The sequence below is a fragment of the Pseudochaenichthys georgianus genome, chromosome 23, assembly GCF_902827115.2.
Source record: "Pseudochaenichthys georgianus chromosome 23, fPseGeo1.2, whole genome shotgun sequence".
Taxonomy (NCBI): Eukaryota; Metazoa; Chordata; class Actinopteri; order Perciformes; family Channichthyidae; genus Pseudochaenichthys; species Pseudochaenichthys georgianus.
The window spans coordinates 15334209-15351312 of NC_047525.1; the positions used below are offsets into that span (position 1 = coordinate 15334209).

At 40.8% G+C, this 17104-nt stretch overlaps 2 protein-coding genes across 6 annotated transcripts in view; one reads left to right on the forward strand and one right to left on the reverse strand.

Moving 5' to 3' along the window:
• Positions 1-9520, forward strand: part of usp6nl (USP6 N-terminal like) — an 84073-nt gene extending 74553 nt beyond the window's left edge. For all 3 annotated transcript variants that reach the window (XM_034112577.2, XM_034112575.2, XM_034112576.2), the window contains 3 exons: positions 3094-3193; positions 3276-3428; positions 6891-9520. In XM_034112577.2, the coding sequence (XP_033968468.1) occupies positions 3094-3193; positions 3276-3428; positions 6891-8392 (1755 nt within the window). In that variant the 3' untranslated portion in view covers positions 8393-9520. The remainder of the gene's footprint in view (positions 1-3093; positions 3194-3275; positions 3429-6890) is intronic.
• Positions 9521-10384: 864 nt separating this feature from the next.
• osgep (O-sialoglycoprotein endopeptidase) lies at positions 10385-17030 on the reverse strand. Of its 3 annotated transcripts, none has more exons than XM_034112472.2 (13): positions 16937-17030; positions 16044-16163; positions 15836-15955; positions 14936-15111; positions 14757-14852; positions 14108-14157; positions 13932-14010; positions 13290-13355; positions 11854-11944; positions 11652-11727; positions 11041-11139; positions 10725-10799; positions 10385-10544 (listed from the first exon to the last, which is right to left on the reverse strand). In XM_034112472.2, the coding sequence occupies exons 2-12, from the start codon at positions 16156-16158 to the stop codon at positions 10760-10762; spliced, it is 1008 nt and encodes a 335-aa protein (XP_033968363.1). In that variant the 5' UTR covers positions 16159-16163; positions 16937-17030; the 3' UTR covers positions 10385-10544; positions 10725-10759. The 3 variants fall into 3 exon arrangements, with proteins under 3 accessions (XP_033968363.1, XP_033968361.1, XP_033968364.1); XM_034112470.2 differs by lacking the exon at positions 16937-17030 and adding an exon at positions 16827-16929; XM_034112473.1 differs by lacking the exons at positions 10385-10544; positions 16937-17030 and adding an exon at positions 16827-16929 and having other exon boundaries at positions 10724-10799.
• Between the last annotated feature and the right edge of the window lie 74 nt (positions 17031-17104).

Below are 17104 nucleotides of genomic sequence, written 5' to 3' on the forward strand. Positions count from 1 at the left end.
ATGCAGCCTGGAACAACAAAAAAAGGCCAAAAGGGCACAGGTTGACAAATAACCAAACAAAGGGAGGACTCTAAAAAGTGAGCCTGTTTACATACACAAAAATAGATAATAACGGAACTAAATAGAAACTAAAACCCTCACTATAAAAGTGGTACAGACTAACACAGGGAATATATACAAAACACACAGCTACAGATGTCACGCTTCATTTCAGACAGTTTGAAACGCGAGAGCCGTGATTGGTACGTGATCTGCCCTCACTCAAGGGAAAACCTCCAGCTTGACTTGAGACCTCCCCCGTGATAAATAAATGCAATTATTATGAAGCCATCTGCAATGGATCATTGATCCACCAGGGGGTGCAGTGGGGTTCCGCACTGGAGCTCATGTGAAATAAAGTCAGATACAGTACGCTGGATGTACAGTGGAACTTTGTTAAGATCCATATGTCACGGATATCATACTCTGTGCTAAATAAGAGACATGTAATCATCTACAAAACATCACCATGTTGTTATTTAACAAAATAATGTTATTTAGTCGAAAAAAACGAACGGGAGGAAATGCAGCCCGGCTCTCGATTTTTAATCCTAATTTAATCATCATCTTCACCACGATCATTTATGTTTATGTTCGCCGAATTGACATGAAATCAATGACAAATATAAATATACTGTATCCAACTTCATTAAAACGTTATTAACGTGCCTAAACTCAGTAATTCACTAAAAATATTTATATTTTAATGGTGCCTCGTCGGCAGATCAGGATCAGCATGAAGGGTGTTATTTTCCCCATAAGGAACAAGTCGCTGCAAATTATCCCGCTTATTAAATGGCCACATTCTCAACAAAGTAACGACATGACTCCCAATATTAATTGAAATGCTTTTATGGATTTAGAAAATGTCTTTATTGATTTAAAAAATAGTTGTATGTATTGATTTAAATTGACATGCATCCGCTAAGAAAAATAGTTCGTTGTTACCGTTTTTTAAACAGTCTGAATGAGGCAGCTCTCAGCTGTGTATTTACACAACTAATGGCCCATCAACCACAGCTCTCTCCCCCCCTCCCCCCTGATCTTTCTTCTCCAGCAGCTAAATTAACTGTAGGTTACTCTGAGTGACAAGCTTACAGTTAGACACAACACTGTCATTGCAAGTGACCCTCAGTTAGTTGACTTTTATGTTCAACTGCTAAATTCGTTTCTGATAAAAAAGGGCTTCTACTGTACCTAATTACCTTAACACTAGAACCGCCAGAGGTTTTTGTATAGGCCTACCTAAAACCGCCAAATCCCGCTATTAGAATGCAATTTTTAACAACATAGGGTGCTACATAACACACTTTCAGGAAAAGTCACGGACTGGGAGACTTTAATATTTTATTGAAAAAAAGTTACATTGCACACACACAACACACATCACACATCACACAAATTGACCCGATTGGCGGTTCTAGTGTTAAATAAACTCACTAATGAATTAAACCAGTTCAATATGCATTATTCTTATTCTTAAAATCAGATCTGTTTTTTAAATGAAATCTGACTGCAGGCAGTTAGCTCTGATCACCTATGATAAATGTGCCACACCTAATCGCTGGCCATTCAGCCACAGAGCTCCATATACAAATCAAACTGTAGACGGTGTGAAAGCACCTATTGTTTTAAATAATGGTCGGAATGTGACCTGTGAGCCTTCTGAATTACCTTGGGACAGCACATTCTAAACTAAAATGTTCAATCAATAAAGTAACATCTTATCTTATTTTATCTTAATAATATCTTCATATTAATAATAATAATAAATCATACAGTATGTGTCCAAAAGGGAGCAGGAGGAAACAAACACAAAAATATACAAAAAATATACTGCATCTTAAAGCAAACGATTGTAAAGATAAAAGTATGAGCATAACAAATAAAGAAGTGTAATGTAAACATTTACATTATTATTATGATTATTTAATATATAAAGACTATATATTATTGAATTACAAGATTAGATATGCTTTAGTTGATCTAAAATATTGATGTGTTCAAATGCTCTTCAAAACACAACTGCAAGTCCATGAAACTTGTCTTTCTGTATTTGTGAATGAAGCGCCATCTGCTGGTTAAAACCTGAAATTGAAAATCTGGCAACGCCCTCTTGGAAAATAGTGGGAGGGCTTAACATTCCTCGATACTGGTCTTAGGCAAGTCGTAGGCAGGAAGCTGTAAGCTGGAGTCTGAAATGAGGTGCTACATCTGTAAACTAAAGGCAACAGTCACAAAACCTAAGCTACTCTAAACACTATGTAAACTACTCTAACCTCTAACTAAGCTACTCTAGGCACTACTAACACACAATATCACACTACCAGACACAGACCACACAAGTTAACCACAGAACGAAAAGCAAGTAGCGAGAGGCGTCTGTTCACTCAACAGACCCCTCCAGAGTGATGATTGTCCCCAGCTTTGTAGTCGTCTCCAGTGCGCTGCGATTGGAGAACGTCGGGCCCGGCGTGCTCCAATCAGTGTCCTCGGAAGTGGACCAGGAGATGACAGCCAATCACGTTGGGGCAACCACACAGCTCATTTACATTATCACACACACAGCTGCAGACAATCCCAGACAGGTTACCGAGCAGGCAGAAACAGCAGCCGTAATAGAGGGGCACAATAAATGCAGGACGAAAAAGGCAAAGACAGTATGAAGTAATTGCACATAAGAAAACAATGCGATACAGTTATTGGTTTTGTTTCAGTACACATATTTACTTCAGATACTCATGGTTACAGTTTTCACGCTCTAATGGGTCCGACTAGAATGACAAATAACGTTAGAATCTGTATTCCGTCAGCCAAGAAATTGTTTAATCATAAACTTTTCATTTTCAGGGGGGTCCGAAGTCAGTTGGCCCCCCCTAGAACCGCCACTGGTTCCTAGCTTTCAAAAAAATTACTGAGGCATTTATAAATGTTTACATTGATTTATATCATAGGAACTAATGAGATAGGGAAGGAAAGAAACTAGTGAAACATTGTTAATTTTGGTTTTCGATTATAAGTAACCTCACCTCTTGTTGTGTTTTTTCTGTGCAGACTCCCTTCACCCTCACCCTCAGGATCTGGGACATCTACATTTTGGAGGGAGAGAGGGTGCTACCCACCATGTCCTACACCATCCTCAAACTGCACAAGAGTGAGCTGACGGCACAGTGCTAGCATCTGCTGTCCACCACTCAAACACTATAAATGTCTAACTGTGTGTATGTTTTCTACAGAGCACCTGTTGAAGCTGTCCATGGAGGAGCTGGTGGAGTTTCTGCAGGTGACTTTGTCCAAAAATTTCTTCTTCGAGGACGACTTTGTGGTGGATCAGCTGCAGGCGTCCATGACGGAGCTGAGGAAGACCAAGATGGAGCTGCCTGCCCCAGGTACTGCTGCAGCACGAGGGCCAGAGGCAAACAGCTGTAATACCAGAAGGGACATTTATCAAGTCGACTCTGAGTCTGAAACCAGAGGCAACTTCAAACTCATACTCTGCTATTTCAGTATTTTACTACAAGTCTGATCTAAAGTAGTATGCCATTTTTATTTTATTTCATGCGTCACTATAGGCAAGGCAAGTTTATTTATATAGCACCTTTCAACACAAGGCAATTTAAAGTGCTTTGCAAAAATGAAAGACATTAAGAAACATATTATAAAATGGCATTTAAAAACACAGATAATAAAACATGAATAACAAAAGGTACATGAATAAAAGTTAAAGTGCAGTGTGAGCTGAAATGTTTAGGTCTCACTCAATCATTGCTAACTTTTTAGCAGAAATAGTTGTCTTTGACCTCACTTTCTTTCTACTTTCTTTTTTAACTTATCCTTTAGTTATTTCAAGTGTTTCATGTTAAACGAACGAACCCCCCTTTGAAAAATGTTAATCTGCAACCCACTATTCTGAAAAATTCTACGGATCCTGGACATATTTGTTTAGCATATCAAACTAATTTGCTCCCAGACATGTGGCTTGCTAGTTTTGGACTATAGGATATAATGTGAACTTATACAATTGTCTTGTGGTTTTTAGTATCCTTAATACTGATAAAGAACAACCTCTTCTTTCAATTCACAATTGCGCTAAAAGTAAACATTTGATCAATTTACCTGTATTATTGAAATGTATATTGAATCTTTTTGTGATTTGAAAACTATTTAAAGTCATCACCTTGGGCTTTTTTAAACCACTTTCTAGAATTTTCCTAAATCAGCAATTAGTTTAAATCATTTATAAAATAACAAATAATATTAAAACCATAGGCAAAACATTGTAGTACACAAATAAATAATCAAATTTAAAAATAGCTTCACAAAATCAGCATTCAAAAGCTGCAATTACGATTGGACTAATCAGCTGATCCTTTTTTGATTAATCGAGTGGTTTATAAAATGAAAATAGCCAAGACAAAAAATGTTTGTGCAAGTTAATATCTTTAAATATCTTGTTGTTTGTCCAACACCAAAATATATTCACTTTAATATGATATTAAACTGAGAAAAAAGGGATTTATCCATATTTGAAAGTCTGAAAAACACAATTTTCTTCAATTTTTGCATAAGAAAATTACTTTGGGTACACCCGTGTACAAATAGCATTTGCCTTATATTCATGTTGATCTATAAGTCGACTTATCATTGCAGCTCTACAGTCCTTACTGGAAAAAATGCACCAGTCGAACACTACAATGAAACAAATGCCCCTTTTTGGTATCATGGCTTTTACTTGTGTCTTCCTGCTGTCCTTTAGCTCGTAGCATTAGCATTATTAGCGGTGTCTGTTTTTCTAATCTTGCTCTTCTCAATAATCTGCTTCTCTCCCTCTCCTTTCAAACGATGTTAGCCAACAACAGCAAAAGTGTGGCCGTGAGTGGGGGCCACATCCCCTCCTACAACAGTAACCGGTGGGCTATCCTGACTGGTGTTCCCCTCTCCATGTCTCTGTCCATCTGTCCCTCAGTCAGTCCTGTCTGTCTTATGTCTGTCCAGCAGCACTCAGGGTTTGCCCTCACAAAATACTGTTTTTTTTTTTTTATCCCCCCACATTATAATATTTACAAATAAGTTGCTTCGGTCCTGCAGTGTCTGGCTCTCCTCTTGTTTCTTTTTTTTACCTTTTACTGCCTTTTTTTGTCAATAAAGGACTTTGAGGAGACATCATGTCCTCTGGTGGCTGACTAATTGATTGTTAGTGCCATTTATTACGTTGAGCTTTTGAGATAAAATAATTATATTTCAATTATAGTTTAAGTATGTTTTTGAAATATATAATTTATAACTGTTAAGCTATTTATATAATCATCTAATGGGCACCTTTTTTGTTCACTGTTCTCTCAAGTCGTGAGGTTAATAATTTTAAATTGCTTTTCCAAATGATAAATTTACTGAAATGATCACCTCTCAAAATATATGTTTCGGGTCCTTCTGTGACGTTTTCCTGTTATTAGTCGCAGGTCAGTTAGTCCTTGTATAACAGCAGCAGAGACTTCACATTTTGTAAGATGTTTTAGTACTGCAGCTGAAAGAGGAACTTTCTTTTATAGCCCACACAGCTTCAACGGAAGCTTTCTGTTCCTTTCACTGCACGCTGACAAGATAATGAGCCACTTTCCAAACACTGGAGGCTTTTGTTTAACTTCTGTTTAAACAGTGCTACCACATTTGCTGGTGTGCAGGAGGGATGATTTTTTACATTTTTGTATCTGAATGGGCTGAACTGGGACAAATGCCAGTGGTTTTATGGTCTCCTCTTTCCCTAACCACATCACCACAGCAGTATAATTGACTCTGTGTGGATGAATCTTTGATGTAGAGTGGCAGCGTACGCTTTCAGTTCAGGACATGTTATATTAAGAATGCAGCTATAGGTTTAAAACATTATTCGGAATTACATTTCTTGTTAGTCTGCCTTTTTCACAAAAATGTGCAGCATGTCTCAGTGGACTTGTGAACTTGACCTCATAAAAGGTTTTCAGAATTACATCTGCAAGATTTAGAGAAATGATGAAGAGTGGACAGGATGAAGGATTCCTGAAAGAAAACTGTATTACTCTAGCGCTAGAACAAACCCTTTGCAAAACTGCTCCTAACGTTGAAAAAGACCAGAAATTTGAACTTTTTTCACATACATTTATACAATTCTCATGAGGGTTAGGGACAGAAAAGAAAAAGAAAGGAAGAAAAAGAAGAAAAAAAGAGAGAAAAAGTCCGAAGCCAGTGGATAAATTCTTCATGGACAGACACATTTCACATTTTCAAGAAGTTTACTTCCTGGATCCCTCCTCTCTCAGCTGCTGTTGCCTGACTTCACACTTTGCCTCACAGCCCCAACAACACCATCACTGTGTCTATGTTCCTGTTAACTGTATTTTACTTAAAGCATTCGTATCAATGTCATTTCTTGTAACATGCACTGGATTTGCAATAGTAACTTTGGACAAGTCTAAGTGAAGACATATGTCTGTGGCTTTAATGCTCATTAGTCTCAGTAACTTGGTTCATAAATCAAGAATTATGTCTGCATGACCTTTTAAGTCTGGGGCTAGTACTGCAGCTAAGTACAGTTTAATGAAATGAAGTGAAAGTCATCATTTAACTCAATCGATTGTCACTTCCTTAATGAACCCTTTCAGCACGATGGGAAATAATTCATTTAGTTTTTTGTCCTTCGCTCTGCCTGTGGAAATTTGATTGTGTTTCTCCTTTATGTGTTACCTCTTTATGGCAGTGGTGTTGCATGAATCCATGTCCCTGTTGTGACTCACCACACCGTGTGTCAAACCATCATTTGTTTTGTTTCTCGATGGCGCTCTAATTTGTTTCCTTTTTTTTTTGTAATCTTGCAGGTAAAGAAGATGAGTATCCCAAGAAGCCTTTAGGTCAGCTTCCTCCTGAGGTGGCCCCAGTGGTGGTGAACCACGTGGCTAACGGGCAAAGCCACACCAACCCTGCGGAGCCCCCCCAGGACCCGAGTCCGCTACCGGTCTGTCAGCAGGACAGTCGGCCCCCCAGCCGCTTACGCCGGGACTCGCTGGAGAAATCCATCCGCCATCACAAGGCTGAAAAAAGAGACGCTCGCTCAAGAGGGTCGGGGGAGATTCCCAATGATCAGCGGAAGCATTCCACTACACCTGAAAGGGGGGCCCCACCGCCCTCAGCCCCCGCCCCGACACCCCCGGTGGATCGAGGGAAGCCTCAGAGCCACGCCACCGCCAACCACAACTCCAACGCGGCCTCCAGCTCCCGCAAAGAGATCACCCCCCGCTGGTTCAAACCCTCAGACACAAAGCTGGAGGCGGTGAAAGCGGCAGCCGCGCGGGACGTCCACCAGAGCAGGGGGGCTTCACCGGCCCCCTCCAGCCCAGAGGACAGCGCCCTGGCCCCCCGCCGCCCGAACTCCAAGGGCTTCATCCCCGACACCAACCGCGGCTCCAATGCCTCGCAGTATGACAACGTGCCGGGGCTGTTGGAGCAGGATTTAGAGATCCTGGAGCTTGACAGACCCCCGTCCAGAATGAGGACCCCTCGCAGTGACACCCCCTTCAATGTGTCGTCCCTCCATCAGGGCAGCCCGAGCCTAGCCGGGAGCACGGTGTCTGTCGCCTCCGGGTCGAAAATGGCCAATCACCCTCCTGCGTTCACCAACAACAGTCCAGGGAGGGTGTACCCCGGCAGCCAGTACAGCACCCCCCCCCAGCAGCACTCCCCGGGCAGAACTACAACAGAAGTTCCCATCCTCCACCCTGCTTACAGCGTGAGCCGGGACCCCCGGGGAGAGGACCGACTCTACGCCCCTCCCTCCCGATTCACCCCGCTCTCCAGCGTGGTGTACGGGGATCGAGCGTACGCCACCACCCAGCGCCAGAACCCCTCCCCGGAGAAAACTCTCATGAACAACTGCTACACAACCTACCGCAGGGGGCCGCCGGGGAACCCCCGAAACGTGAGGCCCCCACCAGAGCACTCCCTGCAGCTGGAAACCCAGGGGAGGTCCACCCCGATCTACCTGCAGCAACTCACCTCCACCTCACAGGTGGACTACAGGTTTGAGCAACTTCATGAAGGCGGGGGGCATCGGCGGCCTGTAGACGGGGCCCTCCCATGGGCTCCAGATGATGAGCGGCCCCCTCATACCCCAGGTGGTGTGCCCCGCTCCCCCAGCTTCGAGCGAGCCCAAATGTCGCCCGTTCAGGAGTTCACTTTCCCCCCCAACCCAGAGCCCCTGCTCCACTACAGGACTCCACTCCAGGAGCCCGTCCTTCGCCAACAGCTCCCCCAGCTGTTCGGAGGGCCACACTACAGGCACGCACAGGAGGCGTTCGCCCTGCAGGAGTCCATGCTGCTGTGATAGACAAATGGCAAGACACTGTAAAAAAGAAAGAACTGAAGTGTAGTCAGACACTGTGGAAAGACGAGCTTTGCTCTCGACGCGTGACCTTCTGACTGTCACGCCGCGTTGTAATGATGCAGCACGCACCAGCCTCTGAAGTTTCTACTGATCACTTTAAAAACTGACTGAAGATTTTATTTTATTTTTGGATGTAAATCATTAACAAGAGGTGACAGTATATATCTTTTAGAGTCTGATATGTACAGTGGATGTTTTTGTTAATATGCTGAGTTGTTATCAGTAGCAGGGGGAAACTCTCCTGAAAAGGCAAAACTGATTTATTTTCCATCTTTATTTTTTTATAGTTACTTCCAGATATTTACAAGAGAGATGGATCTACTCTATATGCTCGTGAATGTTATTTTTCAAAAAGAAGTAATAATACCGTGTCCCAAGATATAATTAAAGAGCACTGTGCAATTTGATTTCAAATTTGCAGCGGCTCTAATGTAGAAAGTGATGTTAATTTTGTAGTCATTCCTTCCCATTAACAGATGTGCAATTCATTTCTTTTTCAAGCGTGAAGTACAGTTTGTTGGGTATCTCAGTGTACTTTTTGGTTAAGTTCTGACCCCAAATACAGAGCTCATTGTGAGGGCTAATAATATATATATTTAGTTTTATATATTTTGGTTTGCTGGCTTTAAGCCCTCTGATTGGCTATGTAACTATAGGTCACATGTTTTTTCATTAATGTTCTATAGTTACCACATCTTGAGCACATGCAGCCAGAGATAGATGTGAAGGCGTTTCAGTTTTATTTTGTTTGTTTTTCTCAACACTGTCATATCACTACTGTTTAGCTGCTGTCAAATGGAGTCACCTGACACACACCACACACACACACACACACACACACACACACACACACACACACACACACTACATGTCACAAAGGTGAGAGGCACACATTTCAACATGTAATAAGTCACATTATTATGATTATTCATCTCTGGTTCATTTATACTCAAACAGTATTGCCCGTACTGTTCATTACATTCCCTAAGTTATCTTTGTATTTGTTAAACAACTAATTGCAAACCATTCTGATACTTTGCTTAATAAAATGAGGTGGGTTAAAATTAATCTTTGGCTCCTTTTTTTCCTCATGATGCCTTTTTCCTCTTACAGCGAAACTCTGCCTCCTAGTGGTGATAAGGATAGAGGCAAATAGGTAAGTATATACTATTACAAAGTAATAGTGTAAAGGGTATCAAAGGAATTAAAGCCTGTGTGAAGTCTCAATATGTTTCAATAGCTTCTTTGTCATGTGACCCAGTATTTGCAATCAATGTAAAAATGTTTTGCAACACGCGCAGGACAAATCATTTTTTTTAAAATTACTTTTAATTATAAATGACTTTTTTACGACAAAGAGCTGGACAATGACTTTTTTTAGATTAGTCTTTTTTTCTCATTTTGACATGTTACGATTTTTTTACACACTATACTATGTCCTATTTCTCATAATTCCGACGTACTACACTATGTAGTTTTTTTCAGATTTTTCCACATACTATACCGTGTCCTTTTTTCTGATATTTTCGACATACTATGTCCTTTTTTCTGATATTTTCGTTATTTTTAGATTTATTAATTTTGTAAGTGTATTCGTTGACGGGCAGGGAGCCAGTGTATTGAAGGACGGGGGTGATGAAATGGTCAACAAAACTTTAAAGTATTGTATGTAACAAAAATATCATAGTATTTAATATGAAACATGGTTATTTAGAGGGGTGTAGTCATAGGCACAGTAGAGTCCAACCTTTAACTGTCCGATCGTAAGGCTGTGTTTTTTTCCTTTCCTGATTGGGTATAAGTTACTCAAACTTATAAGGTATATAATGTACAGATAATTTTTTGGGAAAAATATATTGATTTTAGAAATACACTGGAGAAAGAGGAAGAATACGAGTAAAAACAAAACAATGAATAAACTTGACATTTTCTACTCTTTTTGTATTTATTTAAAAGGTCAGATTTATTGCTGTACATAATGGCGAAGTAAAAACATATTTTCCTCTTTGACAATTACAAGTGGAACATAACTGAACATAAAAAGAAACTGGGGTGTTCTTCATGGCAAGTGGACCTGCTTAGCTGTGTTTTCCTAAAAAAGAAAAAGGTGTGATTGACAACGTTTTCAAACTGCATCTGCCACTGTTACACTCGTTGCCTCAGCAATGTGATGATGTTTTAAACAAGTAAACTGTAGCGTAGTAAATGAAAAAATAAATCTGTGGCTCTTTTTTAACAAAATGCTTTAATATTTCGGGGTCCTACGACAGACCTGCTGCAGCAGCGTGTGTAGCACCAAGATGTGGCTCAGTCTCTCCATGTCACCTCCACTTCATCTGTTCTGTACCTATGAAAGGAGAACTGTTAATGGACGGATAAAAAAGAATGACTGCGCACAGTCAGTTGGCGACATTCACTCGATCAGATCAAAGATCAACAACTTATCTACACTTCAATTCGTTTGACTTGAAATATGATTCACCCTGGAGGATTGAAGGTAATAGTTACATCTATACTGCTGGTGTTTTAGCTGGGAGAGTCTTGATTTTCATTATTTTGCACAAAAAAAAGACCAGGGTGAATTCTACCTTTGAGTAATCCACGAGTCTTCTAGCTCCGTCACCTGACCAGACCTAAACATCTCCCAGCCAGCTTGAGCAATCATCGCTCCGTTATCAATGCAGAACCTGTGAAACAGAGTGAACACTGTTATCTGGACCGAACCTGGAACACAATGGTGCGACGGACCGAAATCACAGGCTATTTTAGGAACTATAGGGCTATGTTACATTACTGCTAAATGTTTTTCACGGTGTCTGAAACTACCTGACATCAAACAAGACTTTATTTTAGACGATGTGTTTATCATAATGGACTTCTCAACTTAAGTGAAATATTTGTGTGCAAATAACAGCACCTGAGAGGGGAAACAAGCAGTGTGTGTGGTTTGTTGTAAATAATATTTAAAATGCAAAAGCAATGGTTCAATTTGATGTATACATAATTTACACCGATATGGGACACAAACACCGCAGGATAGGGTCAGTTAAAGCGTCCTGAGTTTGAGTTTTTTGACCCAGTAATAGTGTAGGTTTACAAAGATTAGAGCAATTTAAGTTTTGGTCCAGGGACCTTCAACCTATTGCTCATTCGTGGGAATCTAAAGTGAATCTATTGTCATTTGAATGTGTATGTTTACCGTTCATCTGTGGCAAAAAGCTTGGCATTTCTCTCCTTACACATCACCCCCATCATCTCCTGCAGACGCAGGTTACCTACAGAGGAGCCAGGGGGTCACATGATCATGTCATGATATAGAATGTCAGAGAAGTCAAACAAAAAAAGTGTCGTAAAAAGAAAAGTGTTATAGTATGTCCTGTGAACAGGTCTGGTGCACTTACAGCCAACACCCCCCACTATCAGGACCTCTCCGGAGCCGCAGTGAGCCATGGCCCTCTCTGTGATCTCCACCAGCATGGAGAACACCGTCTCCTGTGGGGGGGGGGGGGGACTTTAGTGTTGGGCGACACTATCAAATTGGCTTCTACTCATATGTATAGAGCAGGGGCGTCCAAACTACGGCCTGGGGGCCAAATGCGGCCCCTGTTCCATTTTGAATCGGCCCGCAGCAAATTCTAAAAGTATAATGGAATACGACCCACACCTGAAACTTGTGCTCATCTTATATTGTACTTCTTGTACATGTAAACATATATTACCCAGTGTTCATGTGTTTATAAGCACACTTTTCAAATAAATTCCATCAAATAAAGTTGAAAATATGTTCAAACAAATCTTAGTTAATACAAAAAAAGCCCAATAATTGAATTGCATAACAAGCTTGAGATATACCCTTCCTACTTCCCCTTATTATAAGCAATGAAACCCTATGGAGAGATGTGATGTAGGCTGTTATTTTCTTAAAGGTCCCATGTCATGGCCATTTCTACTGATCATAATTCCATTGTTTACATTGTTCAATGTTCCAAAATCAAAAACATGTCTCATACAGCATCTCTGTATAGTATGTGTATTCACTCTCTGTCCTAAACGGCTTGTTGGAGCTCCCCCCCCCCCCCCTGTGAGCCCACTGTGCTCTGATGTGTGATTATGTGTTACAATGGTGTTTGTTAGCAACCAGAAAAGGACACCAGTAAGGACAATCAGATGAGAATGCTGCGTGGGGTCTGGGTGCCGTGTTGGCGGGACGTTGCGGGGCTCGCTGCTCCGCCCTTTGCTTTGAGGCTCGAGGGGCGGACAGTGTGAGCTGGACTACTGGTGTCATTTCCTGGTTGCTGCGAGTGTGTGGCGAACTGTGAGTGGAGATCCACGGAGACGTGGCTAAGAAAAGATAAGGCTGAGTGAGTGTGTGTGTCTGAGGAGCTCCACGGATTGGTCCATTGGGACCTGGGTATCGTTACGTCACTATACTCAGGAAGAAAAAATGGAAAAATAGAAATGTCCAACGAGGCGTTCTGGGGCAGCACAGACAGGTCTTTTCTGTGTTAGAGTTGTACTCGCTACAGGCTGTACTTTGAGGGTTTGTGACTCTGCAGACCGTTTACATGCAGAAAAAGCTACATAACACACAAGGGGACGGGTAATAACCGGAAAAGCATGACATGGGACCTTTAAAGCATATTATTCAAGTAACTTATAATTTAGCTTATGAGGCAATATACCTCTATTGAGTGGCCAGGCCCATCGTATGCTTTTCTGTATGTGGCCCTCAGGGAAAAAAGTTTGGACACCCCCGGTATAGAGCTTTTTAACTCACTTTGCTACACAGGTTCAGTTAGGGCTATATTATTTGATGAACTGATAGAGATGGTTGTACCTGCAGGGAGAAGCACAGGTCCTCTGCTGAACACTGACCCGAGCTGATCATCTTGTGAGCAGCTTCCTAAGACAGAAAAATAACTGTTCGGATTATGAACCAGAAAATAAATTGACAGTGGAACAACTGGAGCAATATTGACTGTTGAAAGCCAAAGTTGAAAAAGGGAAGGAGATATGACATTTTTTTTTTTAAACTTAGCTAGATCTGTAAGTTACAAACGCTGCTTACTTCTCAGAAAGACTTGGTATTTTACTCGGCCTGGGATCAGGGTGTCAAGCACCTCGGAATTCTTACACTTGTTCCTTGCTTTGGACAGTAACTTTGAAGTTAGCCATGTTGCTAACAGTTCATAAACACGTTTTGTTGTTCACATTACATTTAACTGGCAGCTAATATGTTATCTCCATTTGTTTGGAAATAAATGCCATGCGTCCTGTGTTGTGAAAAGCTGTGAGGAAAATTGATGAAATCCGATGGAGGCACCAGCAATAATACCACTTGAAAACACTAAAAGAGAGAGTTTGAACGTTTGTCACAAATGTTGCACATAGTCAAAAGACAGCAGAGAAGAATAAACAATTATTAAGATACAAGCATTTATTGTAGACCAACACTTCCAAGGAAGAGCAAGCCACTCACCTCAATGTAAGAGGTAATCCCAGAAAATGAGACGTCCATTCCTTTTACCGTATATGGTAGCTCCACATACTGACTCCCTCTGACAGCATGGACAAAAAGCAGAGGTAAGTATTTATCATTAGTATACAAACAAACATTAAGCAAACAACACTGGAGCTGCTTAGTGGCTCTCTTACTTTTTAGCCATCTGCTCGATGTTGTATCCTGGACTGGGGTCATTGGAAATCTGAGTGGAGAAACATTTCCAGATTCAGTATTAAAGGGACCTATTATGCAAAATCCACTTTTTCATGTATTTTATCCATTAACATGTGTCCCCTCTGTGTAAAGAGATTCTGAAAGTTTTAGGAAGAAAGACCCCTTCTCTTTTTGTCCTGATCCATTTATATAAAAACCTGTCTGAAAATGAGCTGATCAGATTTTGGCCACTTTATGATGTCATGACGATTTTTTGGCTTGTGTAACCATTAGCCAATCAGCAACCAAGGTACCCCCCCCCCCACCTTATCACCTGAATCTCCTCCTAGAGCACCATTGTGTTCTTTTTAACCAAATATCTGGCGGGGGCTCCTTATTTTCATCTAAGGTAACAGACAGAGAATCAGCACTTTTGAAACAGGGCTGAAACAGAGGGGATTATGGGATGCTGCAATGATCTGTTTGGTATTTCGAGCCAAACACTTCAGAGACATGTTTTGTATATGTATATGTATATATGACCTATAATATATTGATGAAAAACAGTATAATAGGGGACCTTTAACACACATTTATCACAGGCAGCAATAGGCCATTTATTATTCAATTGAAAGTCATGGTACACACCTTTATAACTCTAGCAAACCTGTCCAGGCAGTTGCCAACTGCGATGTCGATGGTCTCCCCAAAGATTCTGTATCGCCGCTCAGAGTATGCAATAACCTGCACAGGAAGAAATGACATTTATACCTAATGAACTTAAAACTGTGTATGTTATAGCTCACTCTTTATGCACAGAAACCGACCTGTGTGTTTCCTCCACTGACGTAAAGCACGGTGGGGTTGTCGGCTTGTGTGATGAGTCGGCCCATCTCAATGTGTCCAATGCAGTGGTTCACACCGAGCAGCGGCTTCCCCCACAGCTGGGCAACTGTACGAGCCACCAGAGCCACCGTCACCAAGGGAGAGCCCATACCAGGACCTGATGAAGCGACAAAGGACAGAAAATGCAAGATTAAACTGGATGTAATGTCACATGCACATCAGCTTCAGTGTAGAAATGGCAATGAAAATCTTATGACCCGAGCGAGCTCCTCCAACAATGCATCATAGTTATATAATAAAATACAAAAATAGAAAATAGTGCAAGAAGTCTATATACACGTAAATAGAATATGATAATAATTACATTTACATTCTGTACTTGTATATGATATATCATATTCAATTTACGTGTTCTTGCACTATTTATTTAAATTTTATTATATAACTTTGTTGGAGGAAAAAGAGAGGTGTTTGTGACGTTGGAGTGATGATGTTACATTCTGGTTTGAGAGAAAGCATCATATCGTCTGTCCGTTTGGTGTCGCCTTGCGGGAATATAATAAGACCTTTTATAGATAATGAAATACTATGTTGCACCAGTCTGAATAAAATGTCCACTTGCTTTTTTTCTCAGCCAATACCTGTGGATGAGAGTAGCACATAGCATAGAAATGGGTTTTCTATTGTGATACCATTCAATATCTAGAAAAATAATATACATCAAGCTATTCTACGTTCTCTTGTAATGTCACTGGCATGGATTTTTTTTTAATCAAAACCAGTATGGAGCCTGATGAATCATGTTATCATTGTTCCGACAAGCATGTGACACGTTCATATCTGATTCTCCCACAAGGTGAACACCCAGCATGTTATGTTACCTTTGGTGAACGCCACACAGTCGATGTCTGCAGGCTTCAGCCCTGCTTGCTCCAGCGCCTCCTTCAGGACCGTCAGAATGACAGCACGGTGGTGCCTGGCGGTGTCACTCGGCAAGAAACCTGATGGGTAAAAAACCAGATTGTTAACTTCACATGCAAGATTGTTAGACTTTTACATATCACCGGTAAAGTGAAAGGGACAACTTGCCTTGACCAGGGGGGGTAATGTAGGTCCGTCTCGGGTTAGACAGCACTTCACCATCCCTGATGATTCCAATGCCAATCTTATTGGCACTTCCCTCAAATCCAATTACTATAGTCATGGCGGCTGAAAGACATTGACAGGAAATAGAATAGCAATGAGTAGAGGTGACTAATGCAGTGTGTCTTTATATGGAAGTGAGTAATAGATTGCATTACTTAATCTCTCTTAAAACCCCATTCTTTGCAAGATAATAGAATCATGAAAAGTAGGTGATGGAGAAATAATAGATACTCAGCCTTCTAGTAAATAAAACTAGTAAATAAAACTTTCGACCCTCATTTTTAATTTCAAAAAGGGAAACAGCAGGGAAGTAAAAGGACAGGCAGCAAGAGAGCATGAAATAAATTAAAACAAATAATGCTTTGTTTTCATGACAGTTTGTCCAATGTGCTCCATGCCCAGTGGAGTGTTCTCAGGGCATTTACCTTCATTTAGCAAGGTTTGCATGTGATTAAACTGGGGCACTTTAAAGAGTCAAACACTTAAATATCTAACGGGATACAACATCAGCCTCATGGCAGATGCTTTACCTACAAAATGCCTCATTATACGTTACATACATAAATACTTTCCACATGAAGCTAACCCTAAACCAAAATAAGGCTACCTGTGTGCACATGAAGCTAGTAGTGCTAGTAGTGTAGAATTGAAGTACCGTGAAGCTAGCACAACTAGCTTCACGGTACTTCAATTCTACATTGAATATTAAATTAGACATAGGCCTACCTATCTTATTGCTCTTCTTCGGTGGTTCACATGTATTCAACTTGTTTCTACTTTTTTTAATAATAACTCTTCTACCTCCTGAATGTATTATAAGAACTTATGTTCAATACCTGATCTGGAGGGTCCCAAACATTGGAAGCTGTAGAGATGGCCTGACCAAAAAGCTATGTCCGAATAATGTTTTACCTCAGCAGCATCTTAGAATTATGTTATATGTAATAAAGCAGTCATAATTGTGTAGTTTTGTCAATTAAAAAATAAAACACAGTGGGAAAATA